The sequence below is a fragment of the Quercus robur genome, chromosome 2 (genome assembly GCF_932294415.1).
Source record: "Quercus robur chromosome 2, dhQueRobu3.1, whole genome shotgun sequence".
NCBI classification, from domain to species: domain Eukaryota; kingdom Viridiplantae; phylum Streptophyta; class Magnoliopsida; order Fagales; family Fagaceae; genus Quercus; species Quercus robur.
Window position 1 is genome coordinate 70,391,910 of NC_065535.1, and position 15,433 is coordinate 70,407,342.

At 32.5% G+C, this 15,433-nt stretch overlaps 1 protein-coding gene across 50 annotated transcripts in view; it reads left to right on the forward strand.

Annotated features, from left to right (window-relative positions):
• Positions 1 to 8,779: 8,779 nt before the first annotated feature.
• Positions 8,780 to 15,433, forward strand: part of LOC126714798 (uncharacterized) — a 37,318-nt gene continuing 30,664 nt past the window's right edge. For 49 of the 50 annotated variants that reach the window (XM_050415117.1, XM_050415118.1, XM_050415126.1 and 46 more), the window contains exons 1-3: positions 8,780 to 9,112; positions 12,226 to 13,868; positions 14,056 to 14,488. In XM_050415117.1, coding sequence (XP_050271074.1) covers positions 9,073 to 9,112; positions 12,226 to 13,868; positions 14,056 to 14,488 — 2,116 coding nt within the window. In that variant the 5' untranslated portion in view covers positions 8,780 to 9,072. The remainder of the gene's footprint in view (positions 9,113 to 12,225; positions 13,869 to 14,055; positions 14,489 to 15,433) is intronic. The other variant, XM_050415122.1, reaches the window with a different exon arrangement.

A 15,433-nucleotide genomic window follows, 5' to 3' on the forward strand; every position in this document is an offset into this window, starting at 1 on the left:
TGAACCAGTTCCTAGGATCCACAAAAGAGTGCCCATTGCCCAACAAGAAATAAACTCACAAAGGGTTGCATAGAATTTGGAATCCAATTTATTGACTGCACCGCTGAGTCTGTAAGAGAGTGAATAGTGAATTTATTGCAGGAGTAATAATTCATTGAGTTTGTGTTTGATTCAATAAGAAAAGAAAAAAAACTTCGACAGAATCCAAGAATAGTAGCAGTGACAAAGACTGTTTTGTTTTTTTTTTTTAACAGGAACTAAAATATGAACCATATTTAAGAGCCTCACATAGGATCTTCTCATAATATAATGGAGAATGTACTAAGATTTAAAATTCACTAAAAAAGATTTGGTAGCTTAGGCATTCATGCGACAGAGTAGGTGAATTATAAGCGTTTGTATCTGCATATTCATCAAATTTTAAAGGTACTACTATAATTTAATAAATGAAAGTAACAGTTTCTAAGATTGAAAACCATTAAAACTTTTAGCAGTTTATGAAACATGCTTAGAAAAAAATCAAATAAAAGGTGCACATATTGATGGAGGGTACACATCAATGAGGTAAGGTAAGGTAAGGTTGCATTCTACTTTAGAATCTTAAATGGACTTTTTATTCCCGAAAGTAAGCAAAAGAGCTCTATGCTGAAATAAGCAATGACTTAAGGATTAGTATTTTTAACTTATTTGTTTATGTATATTATTTCAAAATTTCAGCATATATATATATTTTAATTACAACACCATATTATTTGTAAACATTAACAAATAAGGCCATCAAAAAAAAAAAAAACATTAACAAATAAGTTTTCAATAAAAAAAGTTAATTCAAATAAACATAACTATATATAAAATTATAAAATATTTCAGAAATGTCATTAATACCTCATCTCTTCACACGACACACATAAATAATAAATCTAATAATGTATATGCATTTATTATACTTTCATAATATTCTATAATTACCTCCATATAAAATAGACCTCACTTATAGATAGTGCATTTAAGATTTTCATAAGTGAGAAAGGCATAGGACATGCATGAGAGAATTTCTCAACCAAAAGTCATCTATTCAATCATCCTTCACCAGATATGTCAGCAAAAATACACACTTATTATACGGCAGAAAAGAGCGTTATATTTGTGCAGCACGGCATGTTCACCTCACAAATGACAAACACTCTGACCTCATTAGATCTCTCTACGTGGCCCCCCCCAACCTAGTTGTTCTAGTGTGGGGCCCACTTGACCAAAGCACAGGTGTGTGGGTCCAAGGGCGGCTCTGGCATCCCCAGCCACCCAATAGGAAGCCAAATCTGAAATCAGTGCTGACATGGTACCCACGTAGATGATTAGACAGAATATTTCCAGCGACGACGAAACCAAGCTGGTGTAATTGTGAGTAGTGTACATTGTTTTCATTAAACAACTCGTTACTTTACAGAGACTACTCATAATCGTATGAGTATAAGTTGTGAAATTAGATGTGTGATGTATCGGGTCCTAATTAGGCTGTCATTTAAAATAATTGAATCAGATGGATATCTATCAACTCAGGTGGGTCTCATCATCTGGACTGGGCACACAAAAAACCAGCTCCAATTGCTGTCCATAGAAACCGGTGCCCATTTAGCCCACCAATGTATTTCAGCCTCTCCTTTTTCTATCTTGGACGGTGCTATGTGAAAATAACCCGTCACAAGTTTATATACAGTTCTGAGAGAATCATGATCCTTGAACCTTGATCGTTGTCACCAGTTACACTTGTAATCGCTGTAGAGTTTTTTATCAGGTTGGGGCCACAACTCAGCCAACTTTTGTTTGGGCAAGCAAGTACATTCAAACCAACCCATTGAATGCAAATATCTTAAGTTGCAAATTTTCTCACCCTCTCTTTTCGCAAAATTTTCACTATTGTTGAGTATTGTTAAAGATAAATAAAGAAAGTAACGTAAATAATAGTAGATCTAAATAAGAATCAATAACTTATAAAATCAACTCAATGAATTAGTCTAATGATTCAAAAAACACGAGGTATTAGTTTCAAAACTCGTAGCAAATCTTCTTGAAATCATTTCTAAAGGATTTTCCCTTATAATTTAGTAGACGACTACCCGAGAGAGTAATTAAGCTCAAAAAGAGTTTTGATCACCCATTTTTATAAAGAATAATTATAGTAATAAATAGATAAATAAATCAATAATTCTGAAAAATAGTACGGAAATAACCCACTATATGTCACACAAAGAGAATCATGGTCCCCTTATCATGGACCATGGTCACCAAGTTATATGTTATTGGAGAGTTTCTTATCACGTAGGGGCCTGGGGACTCAACTAAGCCAACTTTATTTTTTGGTGCAAGGACATCCAAAACTACTTTTGAATTTGAATTAGATTATAAGTATATAGGGGTAGTGAGTTCTTACCAAATATTGTGACACTAAAGCCTATTGATTTGAGTTTAGATAATGACATGAAAACCATGCGTCCCGTTTTTCCTTTCTCTAGAAAATGAAAGTTTTGGGTCAAATGCAAATGAGGAATGTAAACAGAGAAGTAGCTCAACAGAACCCGATTTTATAATAATTTTTCTTGAAAAATGCTAAAGCCAAAAATTATTTTATAAACTTTTTTATAAATTACTGATGTAGTAAGTGATAATTGGTAAGTAAAAAATGGTATTAGTGCTAGGCTCTAATGAAAACTAGTAAAAATTTATCACATTAATTATTTGTAAAAATATTATAAAATAATTTGTAATTGAAGTATTAATTTTCTTTTTTGAGGATAATATGTTACAGTATAATTTATTTGATTGGAGGGACAGAATAAATAACAAGAAGGTATAATCTAATATTCAAATGAGGATTATCAAAGGTAACAAAACTCTGCCTCAAGGTAGCCCCTTTCAATGCAAGAGTGTGTCTATCCGCATAGGGGTTAGCTTCCTAGAAACAGTGCCTAATTTTCACCCATGAAATTTCCAGAAGCTTGAATGCGTGATTTCAGAAAAATTAATTGGAAATTTTTTTTGTTAATTAGTTAATTAAGTTGTGTTTATTTTGATGTAAAAAAAATTATGTGTTTAACTACGTTCATGAAAATATTCTGGAAAACAAATTCAAATATTTGACTTCTACAAAAGAAGAAGGGGATCTTAACATTCCAAAATCAAACCAACCCCATAAAATCACTAAAAACATTAGCTCAAATCAAACCTCATTGATCAAGCCAAAACTAAGAAATCACAAAATCGACTGAAATCAAACCCAGTAAATAACTAAACCAATTATTCAAATTCATAGAGTCGATCTCCATCTCGATCATGTATGCGGTAGTTGAATGATCTACAATGCCTAAAAACTTGCCATGATACCACCATGAGCCCCTTAGAGCCACTATCAACTAGGTCAAGTGAGAGAGGTTAGATCTTGAGAGAGAGAGAGAGTGAGAGAGAGAGAGAGAGAGAGATGAGTGTCTCATTCCAAACTAGAGGGAGGTCAGTGCAATTTTCCCTCATAATAAATACTTATTAATAACTACCATAATGATCAATTTTCATTTTAAAAAAAGAGAGAAGATCCTATAAATATGTTCATCAAACTTTCTCATATATTACACGGGCTACCGACTAGTAACATATAACATAATATTCTTTTATCTTCTTCTTCTTATATATAATTTTAAACTTCTTCTAATGTTGTAACATAAATATTTGAAAGTTCATATTTTCCACGTCTCCCTCCCCCACTATCGATCTATCTTTAAAAAAAATCACCACCTTTTTAGAAAAGTTACTTATTACTAAAAAAAATCTCATTAAATTGGATTTGATTTCTTCAAAAAAATTCTAATTTAATTAGGTAAGTTCTATTTTATAAATTAGTAAAGGACCTACGTGATGCATGGATAATGCTTTAAATTGTCATGTAAGAGATTATATAAAATGTTTAAAATATGTCAAAGAAATAACATGAAGTAATGTCGGGAAAACATGAATAGGTTTTTATTGAATTAACGTAATATGAAATTAAGGGGATAAATATATATATTTTTTTTAATTTCAAGAGAATAGAGAAATAGAGTATGTCATAGGAATTAGTTGAAGTAACAAAATCATCATGAAAAGTGAAGTGCAATTAAAGGATTAAAGAATAACATAGGAATATTGTAATTTAAGTAATGATAAAAACATTTTAATCTATTCCATATTATTGATGTTTATTATATGGTGTAATCGTGCCACATAGTAAAACCTCATGGTCTCTCACGTGAGATTTTTGCTTTCTTATTTAAAAAACATAACCATATATATTGTAGGGGTAAAGGCCCAAAGGCCCAAAATCATACAATGGGCCTTGAGCCCCATACAAGATAGTCAACCATGTCCGAGGAGAGGACGTGGATACCAAAAGGGGTCTTAGTCCAGTTCTCATAGGCCTGAAGTCACTTAAAGGGCAGTCTGAGAAGAAATGTCTCCTCGAACATGACGAGTAGGGCTCAACATGCACTCTGCCTGCTAAAAGGATTCACCCCAACGAACACTAGTAACAAGGACAAGTCCTACAGACTCGTGGCAAAGAAGGAAATGAAATATGCCCAAGGAGAGGCTGCAGCTGCCACATTAAATACGTTGCAGCTACTTTTCTGGCCACATTAATGTGGAAAAGACCTGTGAACAGTACTTCATTGGCTACCACAACTTACAGAAAGGTGGAAGGGGTATCCGATGGGACAAGCACTCAAGTGGAAGTCTAGATAATCAACATGTGTAAGGCCACGATGGCTTCAAGGAGGCTATATAAGAAAGGGAGTCCTCATGAGGAAGGGGATCGGAAAAAAGGGAGAAAAACAGAAAAAGAAATGGAAAACTTAAAGTAAGAACCAGCAAATATCTATCTCATCTCCTCGGACTGAGAATGTATGGACATTAACAGGATTTTCTTATGTCAAAGTGTTTCGTAGCCCAACCTTTGCCTCTATCTACTTCGCTAAGGCCCGGTTCTATAACCCATTCTCTACAAATTCATTGTTTCAGGGCCCCTTGTGCCAGGATCCCATACTTGTTGGGCTTGGGCCACAAATTGAGACCCTACAAATATATTAGTGCACACCTATAAATAATTAATATGTGCATTTAACTATGGACACATTCAATGAACTAAAATTTTGACATGTATGGAATCTTTGTTGAGGTGGAAGCCTAAATTAAGAACGTGTCATTTGGCAAAACCTCATGCACTCCTACATGAGGTCTTTGCTTTTATATCCACTAATAATGTGTAACCTCATGCATATGTACGAGTACGACTAAAACAATCACAATTGCACAATTCAAATTATACATTTTTTTGAGAAGAGGCTTAAATTATACATGTATTAACTTACACTTTTTTTAAACCATACATTTCTAAAATATGTAATGATTTCTCATTATATATATATATATATATATATATAATTTAAACTCTTCGGTTTTTGCATCCAATAATTCACTTACAACAAAAATTAAAAAAATTAAGAAGACACGTAGTATAAAATTGGACTCCAATTGAAATCCAATTTAGAATCTAATTGGATTTGGACACTTCAATTTTTACACTAAATAATTCACTTGGCACAAAAATTAAAAATTAGATGGGACATGTGGCGTAAAATTGAGAATCCAATCGAAATTTAATTGAATTTTCTTTGAGTTTTGACTTTTAATATATATATATATATATTGATTGATTTTCTAATTTCACTTTTGTTTTTTAATTCTTATTAACTTTTTGTTGACTCTATAAAGTTGTTACCGCTTTTTAAAACCCAAATTTTTCCACATTATCATTCAAATATATGTCTTTTTTATAAAAAAATTTTAATTTTTAAAGTTATAAATAATCATAAAATAATTCATAACCTTTTTGGATTAAGCAACCAAATACTAAATTCTCGTTATCATTGTAATGTATATATATATATATAGTTTTTATTCTTCTTTTTGGATAAAACAACCCATCACTATGAAAATTATCACATAGTTAGAGTTGATATTCTCTACACAAATTCTAAATAAATTAGGAAAGTTCTATTAAAAAAAACGCTAATTTAATTATTGTTATTAATCTGATTAAAACTTGATAAAAGTTTCATTTATAGGAAAAAAAAAATTTTATCAAGAGTTTCAAAATGATTTGTTTCATTACTTATTTTAAGTAATTTTATAATCTATTATTATATTTTTTTTCATTATTTATTATTTCATTATCATGATTCATGCATGCTTGCACTATATGACTTAGTCAATTTTCTTTTGTCAATTGTCATGTAACTTAAAATTATTTTATTTCATTATCTATTTTTTATTCAAAATTTATTTTATTATTGAAATATTTTATATCATGTAACTTAAAATATTTTATATTTTATATTTTACATAACACTAGTTATAATAAGTTGGTAGAATAGAATAACTGTCAAGGTGATCATCCTATCAAAATCCATAAACAATGAAATATTAAATACCCAAAAATTGCATAATTCTTTTTTACTAAATTATATATATATATATATATATATATATATATAAAAAAAAAAAAAGACTTCGAAGTTGAAGCCTTGAAGGCGTCAAATACAATTTTGTATACTCTCAAAAAACAACGACCTAAGAGTTAGCAAGACCAAACAAATTTAAAGGCACTCCTAGTAAATATAATCAAGAATTATTTTTTTATATACCAAATTGTCAACGCAAGAAATAAAATGCATAGATGACTTCGGCATAAAATTGAAATGATTTTGTTTCATTTATATTGCCAACCCTGGCAATTCTTTATGCTTCAAAGCTTGTGAACAAGCTAGATAATCTCGTCATGCATGTTCTGACCAATTATTTAGTATTACACAAGTCTTCTTAAAAGTAGCTACACTTTAATTGAAAAAGATATATATATATTTTTTATGAAAAAGCAGGACCAGAGTTGCAATCTCCTCTGTTTATCAACGTAAGGGCGGCCAAAGACCACAATAATGTTTTGTTTGGACGGTGTGTTTGGGATCCATTTTTTGTAATGTTATGCAACTTTACACATGTGATGTGCTTACATAATATCAATTTGTGACATGGTACCCAACAATGTAGAGAATATTTAGTCTACATATGCATACAAAAATTAGGCACACCATTTGGATTTTAGTAATAATTTTCGTGGATCTTGAACACTTTTGCCCTATGCCAGGCTTTACATTGATCATCAAGACCCATTTATGTGGTTTAATAACTCATTGATGAGCCACCTTGGCCTTGGCAAGGCCACCATCTTAATGCAATTCCTGAAAACTTTCAATTTCTTAAGTCTATACCATGTTACACAACTGGCTTCTGATCCTCACACATGGGCCATTTTTGTTTTGGTTATTGCTTGTATATTAAATAGATACGATTATCTATGAATTAATGTTGCAAGTTAACAATGAAATCTTTCAACAACTTTCTACACCAACTTAAGAAAATAATGATCTATATTGATTCTCACATTAGAGGGACTACCTAATTTTGAATGTCATCATCATTATCATTAGGAAGATGGTCCAAGCAGTTATCCTCATCAAGAGTGAGTCATTCATAGGCTCACACCATCAAATTCTGGTTAAACTACCAAATTGACATAATTAATCATTAGAAAGATTAAGCAATCCTTAAAGCTTAAACAACTAAAGCAACACTGTTATTCCCAACTAATATTCCAATTGGATACTAAAATTTAGTAAGATGGATTCATGGGGCACGTAAATTTGGGACCCCTTGTGCTGGCCAATTTTGACTTCAAAATATGGAATATGAGTATTCTTGTATTACAGAAGATTCCACCATTTTCTGCTTAGATGAGCCTTCAATATCATTATCGCCATGATTATCATGATAAAAATATACTTATCAGACTAATACAGAACCTAACCAATTAGAACCCACTTGCTTTTTCAAATTTTCTTCTTCTAACTCATTGCTTTAGTAGAATTGAAACTAAATTCAAAAGCTAATCTTCCACTTATTGAAGATATCATACAAGATAACAGAATCATCTATACTAAAGGCAATACTGCAAAGTAGAAAAATAATATGCAAAGGTTACAGAATATCCTTTAGTGTTTAGAATCTCCTTCAGGCAATCAGGGGGTCCAGCTCCCACACTAGAGCCTCTCGAGCCACGATGCACCTCAAATTAGTTTGGATGTATTAAAGAGCAATCCTTTATTGGATATCACTTTAAACAAAGCAAAAAGGCAAACTTTCATCCCTGTATATTTGCCTTTAATCTATTCCTATTCCTTAAATAATTAGTTCAGTAAACATGTGGCTTAAAGAAACTCACACTAATATGAATTTTGATGTATACACTGCACACTCAACCTCAAATAATTTTGAAGTTTAACAATCCAAAATATTGGAAAGATCAAGGTCCTTTGGTCACAACTCCTAAGGGTAGGACAGTCTTCTGGCATGAACACAAGAAAACTTAATCCTTGAACTATTAAAATCCCCCTGGGGAAAATATCACTGTCATACAACATTATACTAAGGAAAGGAATTACAACCCCACAAAACAACTTACACAGCCTTCTTACAAAAAGAAACTGTTCAAAAAGTCTGGTTTCTTCTTTCTGAAAGTATAGATAAAATAAAAGTTGTAGTCTAGGATAATTTTTCTAAATTTCAAATAGTGCATTGTTTCACTAAAGGTGTATTAGTCTATTTAGGTATGTGACAGATCAATCAGTAGGACCATTGCATTTGTGGCCAACTCACCAATATATTAACATATAAGTGGCCTTTTGTCAGTTCTTGCCTACTTTAGCAACAAAACCATCAAGCGATTAATACAGACATCTAATCATCCACAGACTCAACTGCAAGCGACGAGATTTTTTTTGAACAGCAATAAGCTAGCATCCAGAATTTTCAATTGAAAGCTACAAAGAATTTCAGACGGCAACACAGAAGTTGATCTATCTTTTGTAGTTTGGGCATGACAAAGTTTCTTCATGTTATTTCACCTTAGATTCAAGTATCCCAGCATGCATAATGGAGACTGGACCTGATATATCAGAAGCCGTTTCTTACAGTATGTTTCCTAACATTCACTCTTTACATCATCACATGTTTCCACTTTGTGTTTACTTCATATTTGTAAAATAAGATCACTGATATTTTCATTTTTTCGGTAAGTTGATATGTCAGCCTAGAGTAGACTTAACTATTTTGTAATGATTGGCTTACTCTAATCTAGAAGTTGATTTCTGGATTATTGACATTATATGAATCTCTAGGAAGCATGGATATTGATACGGCTTGGACAGTCGGAAACATGTCTGATACATATCCATGAATTGAAAAAAAAAATTTAGAGGAGGTTACTTCTGTGACATGGTAGGATGCTTTGGTGATATGGCTGGGGCATGGTTGAGACTCATTTGAGGTGAAAATATATGAGAGAATGAAGTATCAATTGAGCTATAGCTTAGTCATAGATGATAGTTTCTTTGTACTTTAAATACATGCTTCTTTCCCACCTCTTGTTGCTCATTTATTAGTTTTAGATGTGTTCTATAATCTTTTGGTGCATGATTTTTTATCTTCTAAATGAAAATTTAATTTATTATATAAACATAAATGTATATTTATTGATTGATTAATTAATTAAAATATCCTTGTTGTTTTTCAAGAATTGTTATTTATCCGTATCATCTCACATGTGCGTTTCTTGTTAGCATATTTGATTAGTTAAACATCTAGGAAACAGCGTTTTAGCGACACAAGTTTATAAGACTCTGTTGCTCAATAGGAAAATATTAACTGTGCAATATCAAAATTATCTTACATACAAGCAGAATTTGAAGTAAATTGTTGTTCTTTTGCTGCAAACAGAATTCTATAAACCAGATGTTCCATCAATTGTGCGGCTAAGTTTTTAGCTTGTTCATCATTTTCCTTCTAAAGTATCAATATATTGTATATTGTGGCCTTTTCTACTTTCTTTTCCACCAGTATACAACTTTTCATCCTTTTTGATAGAAATTAGTTCAATATCTACGGCTGTATTACTCCTTTAGCACAAAATACATTTAAATCTTTTCCTTCTAAAGTATCAATATATTGTATATTGTGGCCTTTTCTACTTTCTTTTCCACCAGTATACAACTTTTCATCCTTTTTGATAGAAATTAGTTCAATATCTACGGCTGTATTACTCCTTTAGCACAAAATACATTTAAAGGGTTACACTGGATCAGAATTTTGATACTTGTATGCCAGTCTTAAATTTTCAAGACTATAGAAATGATTAGAAAATGTTGTCTCATTCTTGAAATGCAAAATAATTAAAGTAAATTTCAGAGGCAAGCAATGGTTTATCCATTAGGCAAGACTCACATAAGTTCTTCCTTAACTTGCCATGAATCATCTTTAAGATTGCCTGATTTACTTTATTACAACAAAGCCTATTCTAACTCAATATTGCATCTCACATGTACATACTGGCCACAGTTTATAATTAAAAAAAAAAAAAAAAAAAATTCAAACAGACACATATGCACATGCATACACAAGTAAATAGAACCATAACTGCAAAACATATATACTTAAAGTCCGTTTAAGAATAACTTATTTGGTTGAAACTGATAACTTTTTGTTGAAAGTGTGCTAAAGTATGCTTGTACCTTTAAAAAAAAATTTTGAAAATATGAGAAAATGCGGGAAAAAGTGAGGTTTTAAAAAGCTGTACATAAAAATTAAAAGCTGAACTTATAAGCTCATGCCAAACACACTCTTATCATCCAAATATGTACTAAAAAACCTACATGTTTTTAATTGAAGGACAAAAGCTTTGCAAGAGACCAAAAGCAACAACCGTCTTAGAACAAATATCCACATACCTTTATATTCCAATTTCAGTCAACCACCCAAGAAACTAATCTTGAATATTTATAGTTAAGACACTATTGAGGAATAACTATTTCCTGTAATGAACTAAATAGCTATTTCTCATAGATAATCATTCTATTACATGCTCTATTACAGCATACCAAACGTGTCATAAGTAATGTAGGGGTATAATGCATTACAAGGAAGATGACAGCTTGGCACAAGGCCAACCAAGCCAAAGGGTTCATTTCACATATGTTATAGGCATATTGTTATTGTAGTTAAATCCCCAATAAACAATATGGCATAGATGAATTGAACCCTTAGGCTTGACTGGCCTTGTGCCGTGTCACTCTTTCATGCCATGTTACCATGCCACATCATCATCATCATCATCATCATCCTTGTAATGCATTAGACTCCTACATCATAAAGAACCCAAAAGTTCTTGTGCAACAACCTTTCCCTTAAAGTAAATAGGAATATGCAAATAGACAAGTGCCTTTTCAGCAATGTTGTGTGACTTCAGTACCATCACAAACTGGCACTCTAGGAAAGTGACAATTTGGACAAAGAGACAAATATAGGATATTTTTCCTTTCAAGAAAATTTTCTCAGAATATGCATGCATAAATGTATATTTTGGTGATATTCCTCTAGCTGTTGAACTTATCAATTTCATAAAGAGGCACAACCAAAGATGACCTGTGTGTGTTTGAAATAGCACCTTTTAACATGCATTGATGAAATTACACACAGACCTGCCCAGATTTCTAAAATAAGTTCTTTTAAAGTCATTCACATGACTGAGACATGATCAAGTAGTTTTAAACACACATTGGTTGGAACAAAGTTGTCTCCTTTAATCCAAATAAAGCGTATAATTGTAGAGAAAATAATATTACAAAAATAGAGTAAGGAGATGAGGGAAAAGGAGAATATGATATTTTATGGACATCATATATATATTTCATGCAAAATATAATGTAAACTGAGAAATAAAAGACAGTGTAATCAATTCAAGATGACAAATCTCCTGAACTTGAGAGAGGAAATAGTCATTATTTGTTAATTTTCTGCTTAATTCTCTCATTAATGCATTCAATGTACATAAATAGTCAAGGATGAGATAACCTCATCAACAAATCCTAAAACATAGGAACTAATCATATCCTAAAGCATAGGAATTAAATTGAATACAAATAGATAACAATAATAATCTATCTAGGAAGATTTATTCTATTTCTAAACTAAATTCAAATAATTTATCCAATACCTGGGTCATAACATGGTCTATCCCTAAATCAAATGCAGATGGAAGAATTTGTCAGGCTGATGAAATAACAAGACAAGCAGAAATGGTGATTTCAGATGACGAAAAGCAGCTTCAAAAAGGTGAAAAAATTGAGGCTGTAGAAGAGGCAGGAATAGAGATGACAGAAGTGGAAGAGATAAACAAAAAGGCAATACCAGGTGACAAAAACCATGACACAATAAATGTTACAGGAACTAGTTCACAGATGGCAAAGACTGAAGAAGAAAACCTCAACATTGAAGGGCATGAAACTTTAAAGGATGAGAGAGTCCATGATCAACATGTTGAAGTAATTTCAAATCAACAGGCTTCCATTGAAGAAATCCCACAAAGTACAGAGAGAGAGATGAAGGATGCACAGAAAGAAGAGGAAAGAGAGACAGTGGTGGACAAAGATGCTTTGGTAGAATCAAGTGAAGAAGTTATCAGCATACTTGAGGCAACCGCGGTTCAAACTAGTAAAGCTTCAGTTCATACCAAAGATTTGACAGTCAACAACTTAAAAAAGGATGTTCAAACAGTGACAGACCTATGTACCAAAGATGAAACTATAGACAAATCCTCTACCGCTGACACCACACTCTTCCAAGAAGGGCTTGAAGAAACAAAATTGAAAGGATTAGAGTACAAGGAAACTGAGAAGTACTCTGATTTGGTGGCTGAGGAAAAGGGTCTTGAAACAATTAGGCCTAGTGAAGAGAAAGGAAATAAGGACAAGAAAGATAAGGTCATGTATGATAGAATTGAAGATGCCTCCTTTTCAACTAAAGAAGAAAGTCCAAACATTCAGAATGATGAAGGCACAACCTTGGATATTGGAGATGGAGATAAGGACAAGCCTGAAAAGTCATCTGTCATCCTAGAACAAAGCAGGACAAGCCAACAAGAAGATGGACCAGAAGTAGGAGAGAAGATAAAAGACGCCTGCAGCACTGAATGCGAAGAGAAAAAACAAGATGCAACTGAATTAAACAAGCAAGAGAAAGATGTAACTTCAGTTGAAGATGAAATGCAAAATAAGAACAGGTTAGATACCCCCTTTGTCACAGAAGAGACAAGCCAGCAGGAAGTAGACAATTCTGAGATATTCAAAGTGGACCCCAAAATTGGGTTAGAGAATATTGTCGTGGAGAGTACAAAAGAAGTTACAAACCCAAATGAAATCTTTGAGAAATTTGCCCAAGCTGATAGCTCTGCAAGTGAAAACAGTAAGGATGTTGAAAATTATGACAAAAAGCCTGATGCTTCCTCCGGGTCATGTGAGGATGGTATGCAGAGCAAAGCTGAGGACCTGGATGTGACAGAAGCTTCAGCAGGGGAGACAAGAGAGAAGGAAGGGTTTACAGTCATGGTGAATGAAGATAACATCAGCAAAACAGATTTCATTGAGGCCATGAAGCTTAGCAAATTGGAATCAAAAGAGCACGAGGGAGGCCCTGAGCATAATTTATTGCAGCAAAATGAACCAGAAAAGGAGGAGCTTGAAAGACCCTCAAATAAGATTTCTGAGGAGATTGAAACAGGAGCTTCAAGGGAAAACACTCAATTCGAAAATCCAGAAGATAGTTTCAAGGAAAAAAGGCAGGATGACAAATCAACTGCTACTTATGATACCACTAGTGTTGAAATTCCTGGGCAAAAGGTTAGATATTCTTTCTTCTTCTTCTTTTTTTTTCTTTTTTTTCCAAATAAAAAGTTTAGATATTATTCTCCAATTTGTTTGATTAGAACATATATCCTGGTTTTGATAATCTATTTTTATGTCGCTGAGGTAAACAGTTTTTTTCATAAATACTAAAGATTTCATTGATTGTTTATTTCTGATGCAGAATCCCCCACTGATTGATTCAAATGAGAAGACTGAAAGTTCAGAAGCTGAAATTCCAAACAACAATGCCAACAATTTACATGTTACACATTCATTGGTTGAAGAGACAGAACAAGTGCAAGGCAAAAGGATTGATGAAGTCTTCGAATTTGAACCTGAAGAAGAAATACAAAAGTCAACTTGTACCTCTACGGATGAGGAAAATCAAGCAGCAAATGCGTCTGAAGCATACAAAAGCACAGAGGGCACAGTAATAGAGCATTCATCTGCAGAAGGGACAGTAAGAATGGAAACAAACATTACTGAGAAACTTGAAACAGTTTATGGATTGGAATCTGATGAGAAGTTAGAGGTCAGTGATGCTCAGGCTAACATACCAGAGGTGGCACATAAGGAAGAAGCTATTGTTATAGGTATACATAAAATTGCAAAAAGTGAGTAGTTTCAATTCAAAACCTCAACCAAAATTTTCCCTTTTACATAATTCATGCTCATCTTACTTGCAATTAAAACAAACTTTAAAAGTTCAAACAGAACAGGGAAATGTATTATGAGCTTTTGGTTGCAGTAGGTAGGAGCCCTGTAGACAGGTACTGAACACTAAAAAAGACATTTCTAATATAGGGACTCAATCACTAAGTAAGTCATACTTAGAGTCAATCACATATATTCTTTTTTTGTCATTCTATTCTATTCAAAGTTATACTCTACATTACTTCCTTAATTGGCACGTCTTTTTTTAGAACTTTCGTTAATGTTATTTTTTTCTTCTTCTTCTTCTTCTACCTTTTTTTGTTATCTCAACTTAAATTTACTCACTGTTTTTCATTGGTGCATTAATCTCTCTCCTCCAAACATGACCAAATCATCTCAAGCAACTCTTCCTCATCTTTTTATCAATAGGGGTCCCCTATCTTTAAGCGAATTTACTCATTCGAATGCTATCTTTCTGTGTATATCCACTTATATAATCTTAACATTCTCATATTGAGTACACTCATTTTATGAGTATGTCGCTTCTTAACAGTCTAACATTTAGTATATAGAGCATAATTGGTCTTATAGCAGTCATATAAATTGTCCCTTTAACTTAATGGTTATTCTACAATTATATAAACTCTTGATGCATTTTTCTACTTCATCCACCTTACTCTTATCCTAAAATTCACATAATCTTCAATCTCTCCATCTTTATGAATCACAATTTACCCCCTTTGGTTCGGCACTTTCACAATCTAGTCCAAAATATTTCAATTGCTAATATTACTACTAAAGTTTGGACAAATTGAAACTGTTAGTTTTCCATCCAAACTAGCAGATTTTACATTTTGTGGCCATTTCCTTCAATTTTCTCATCCTTCTTCTTCACTGGAATTCTT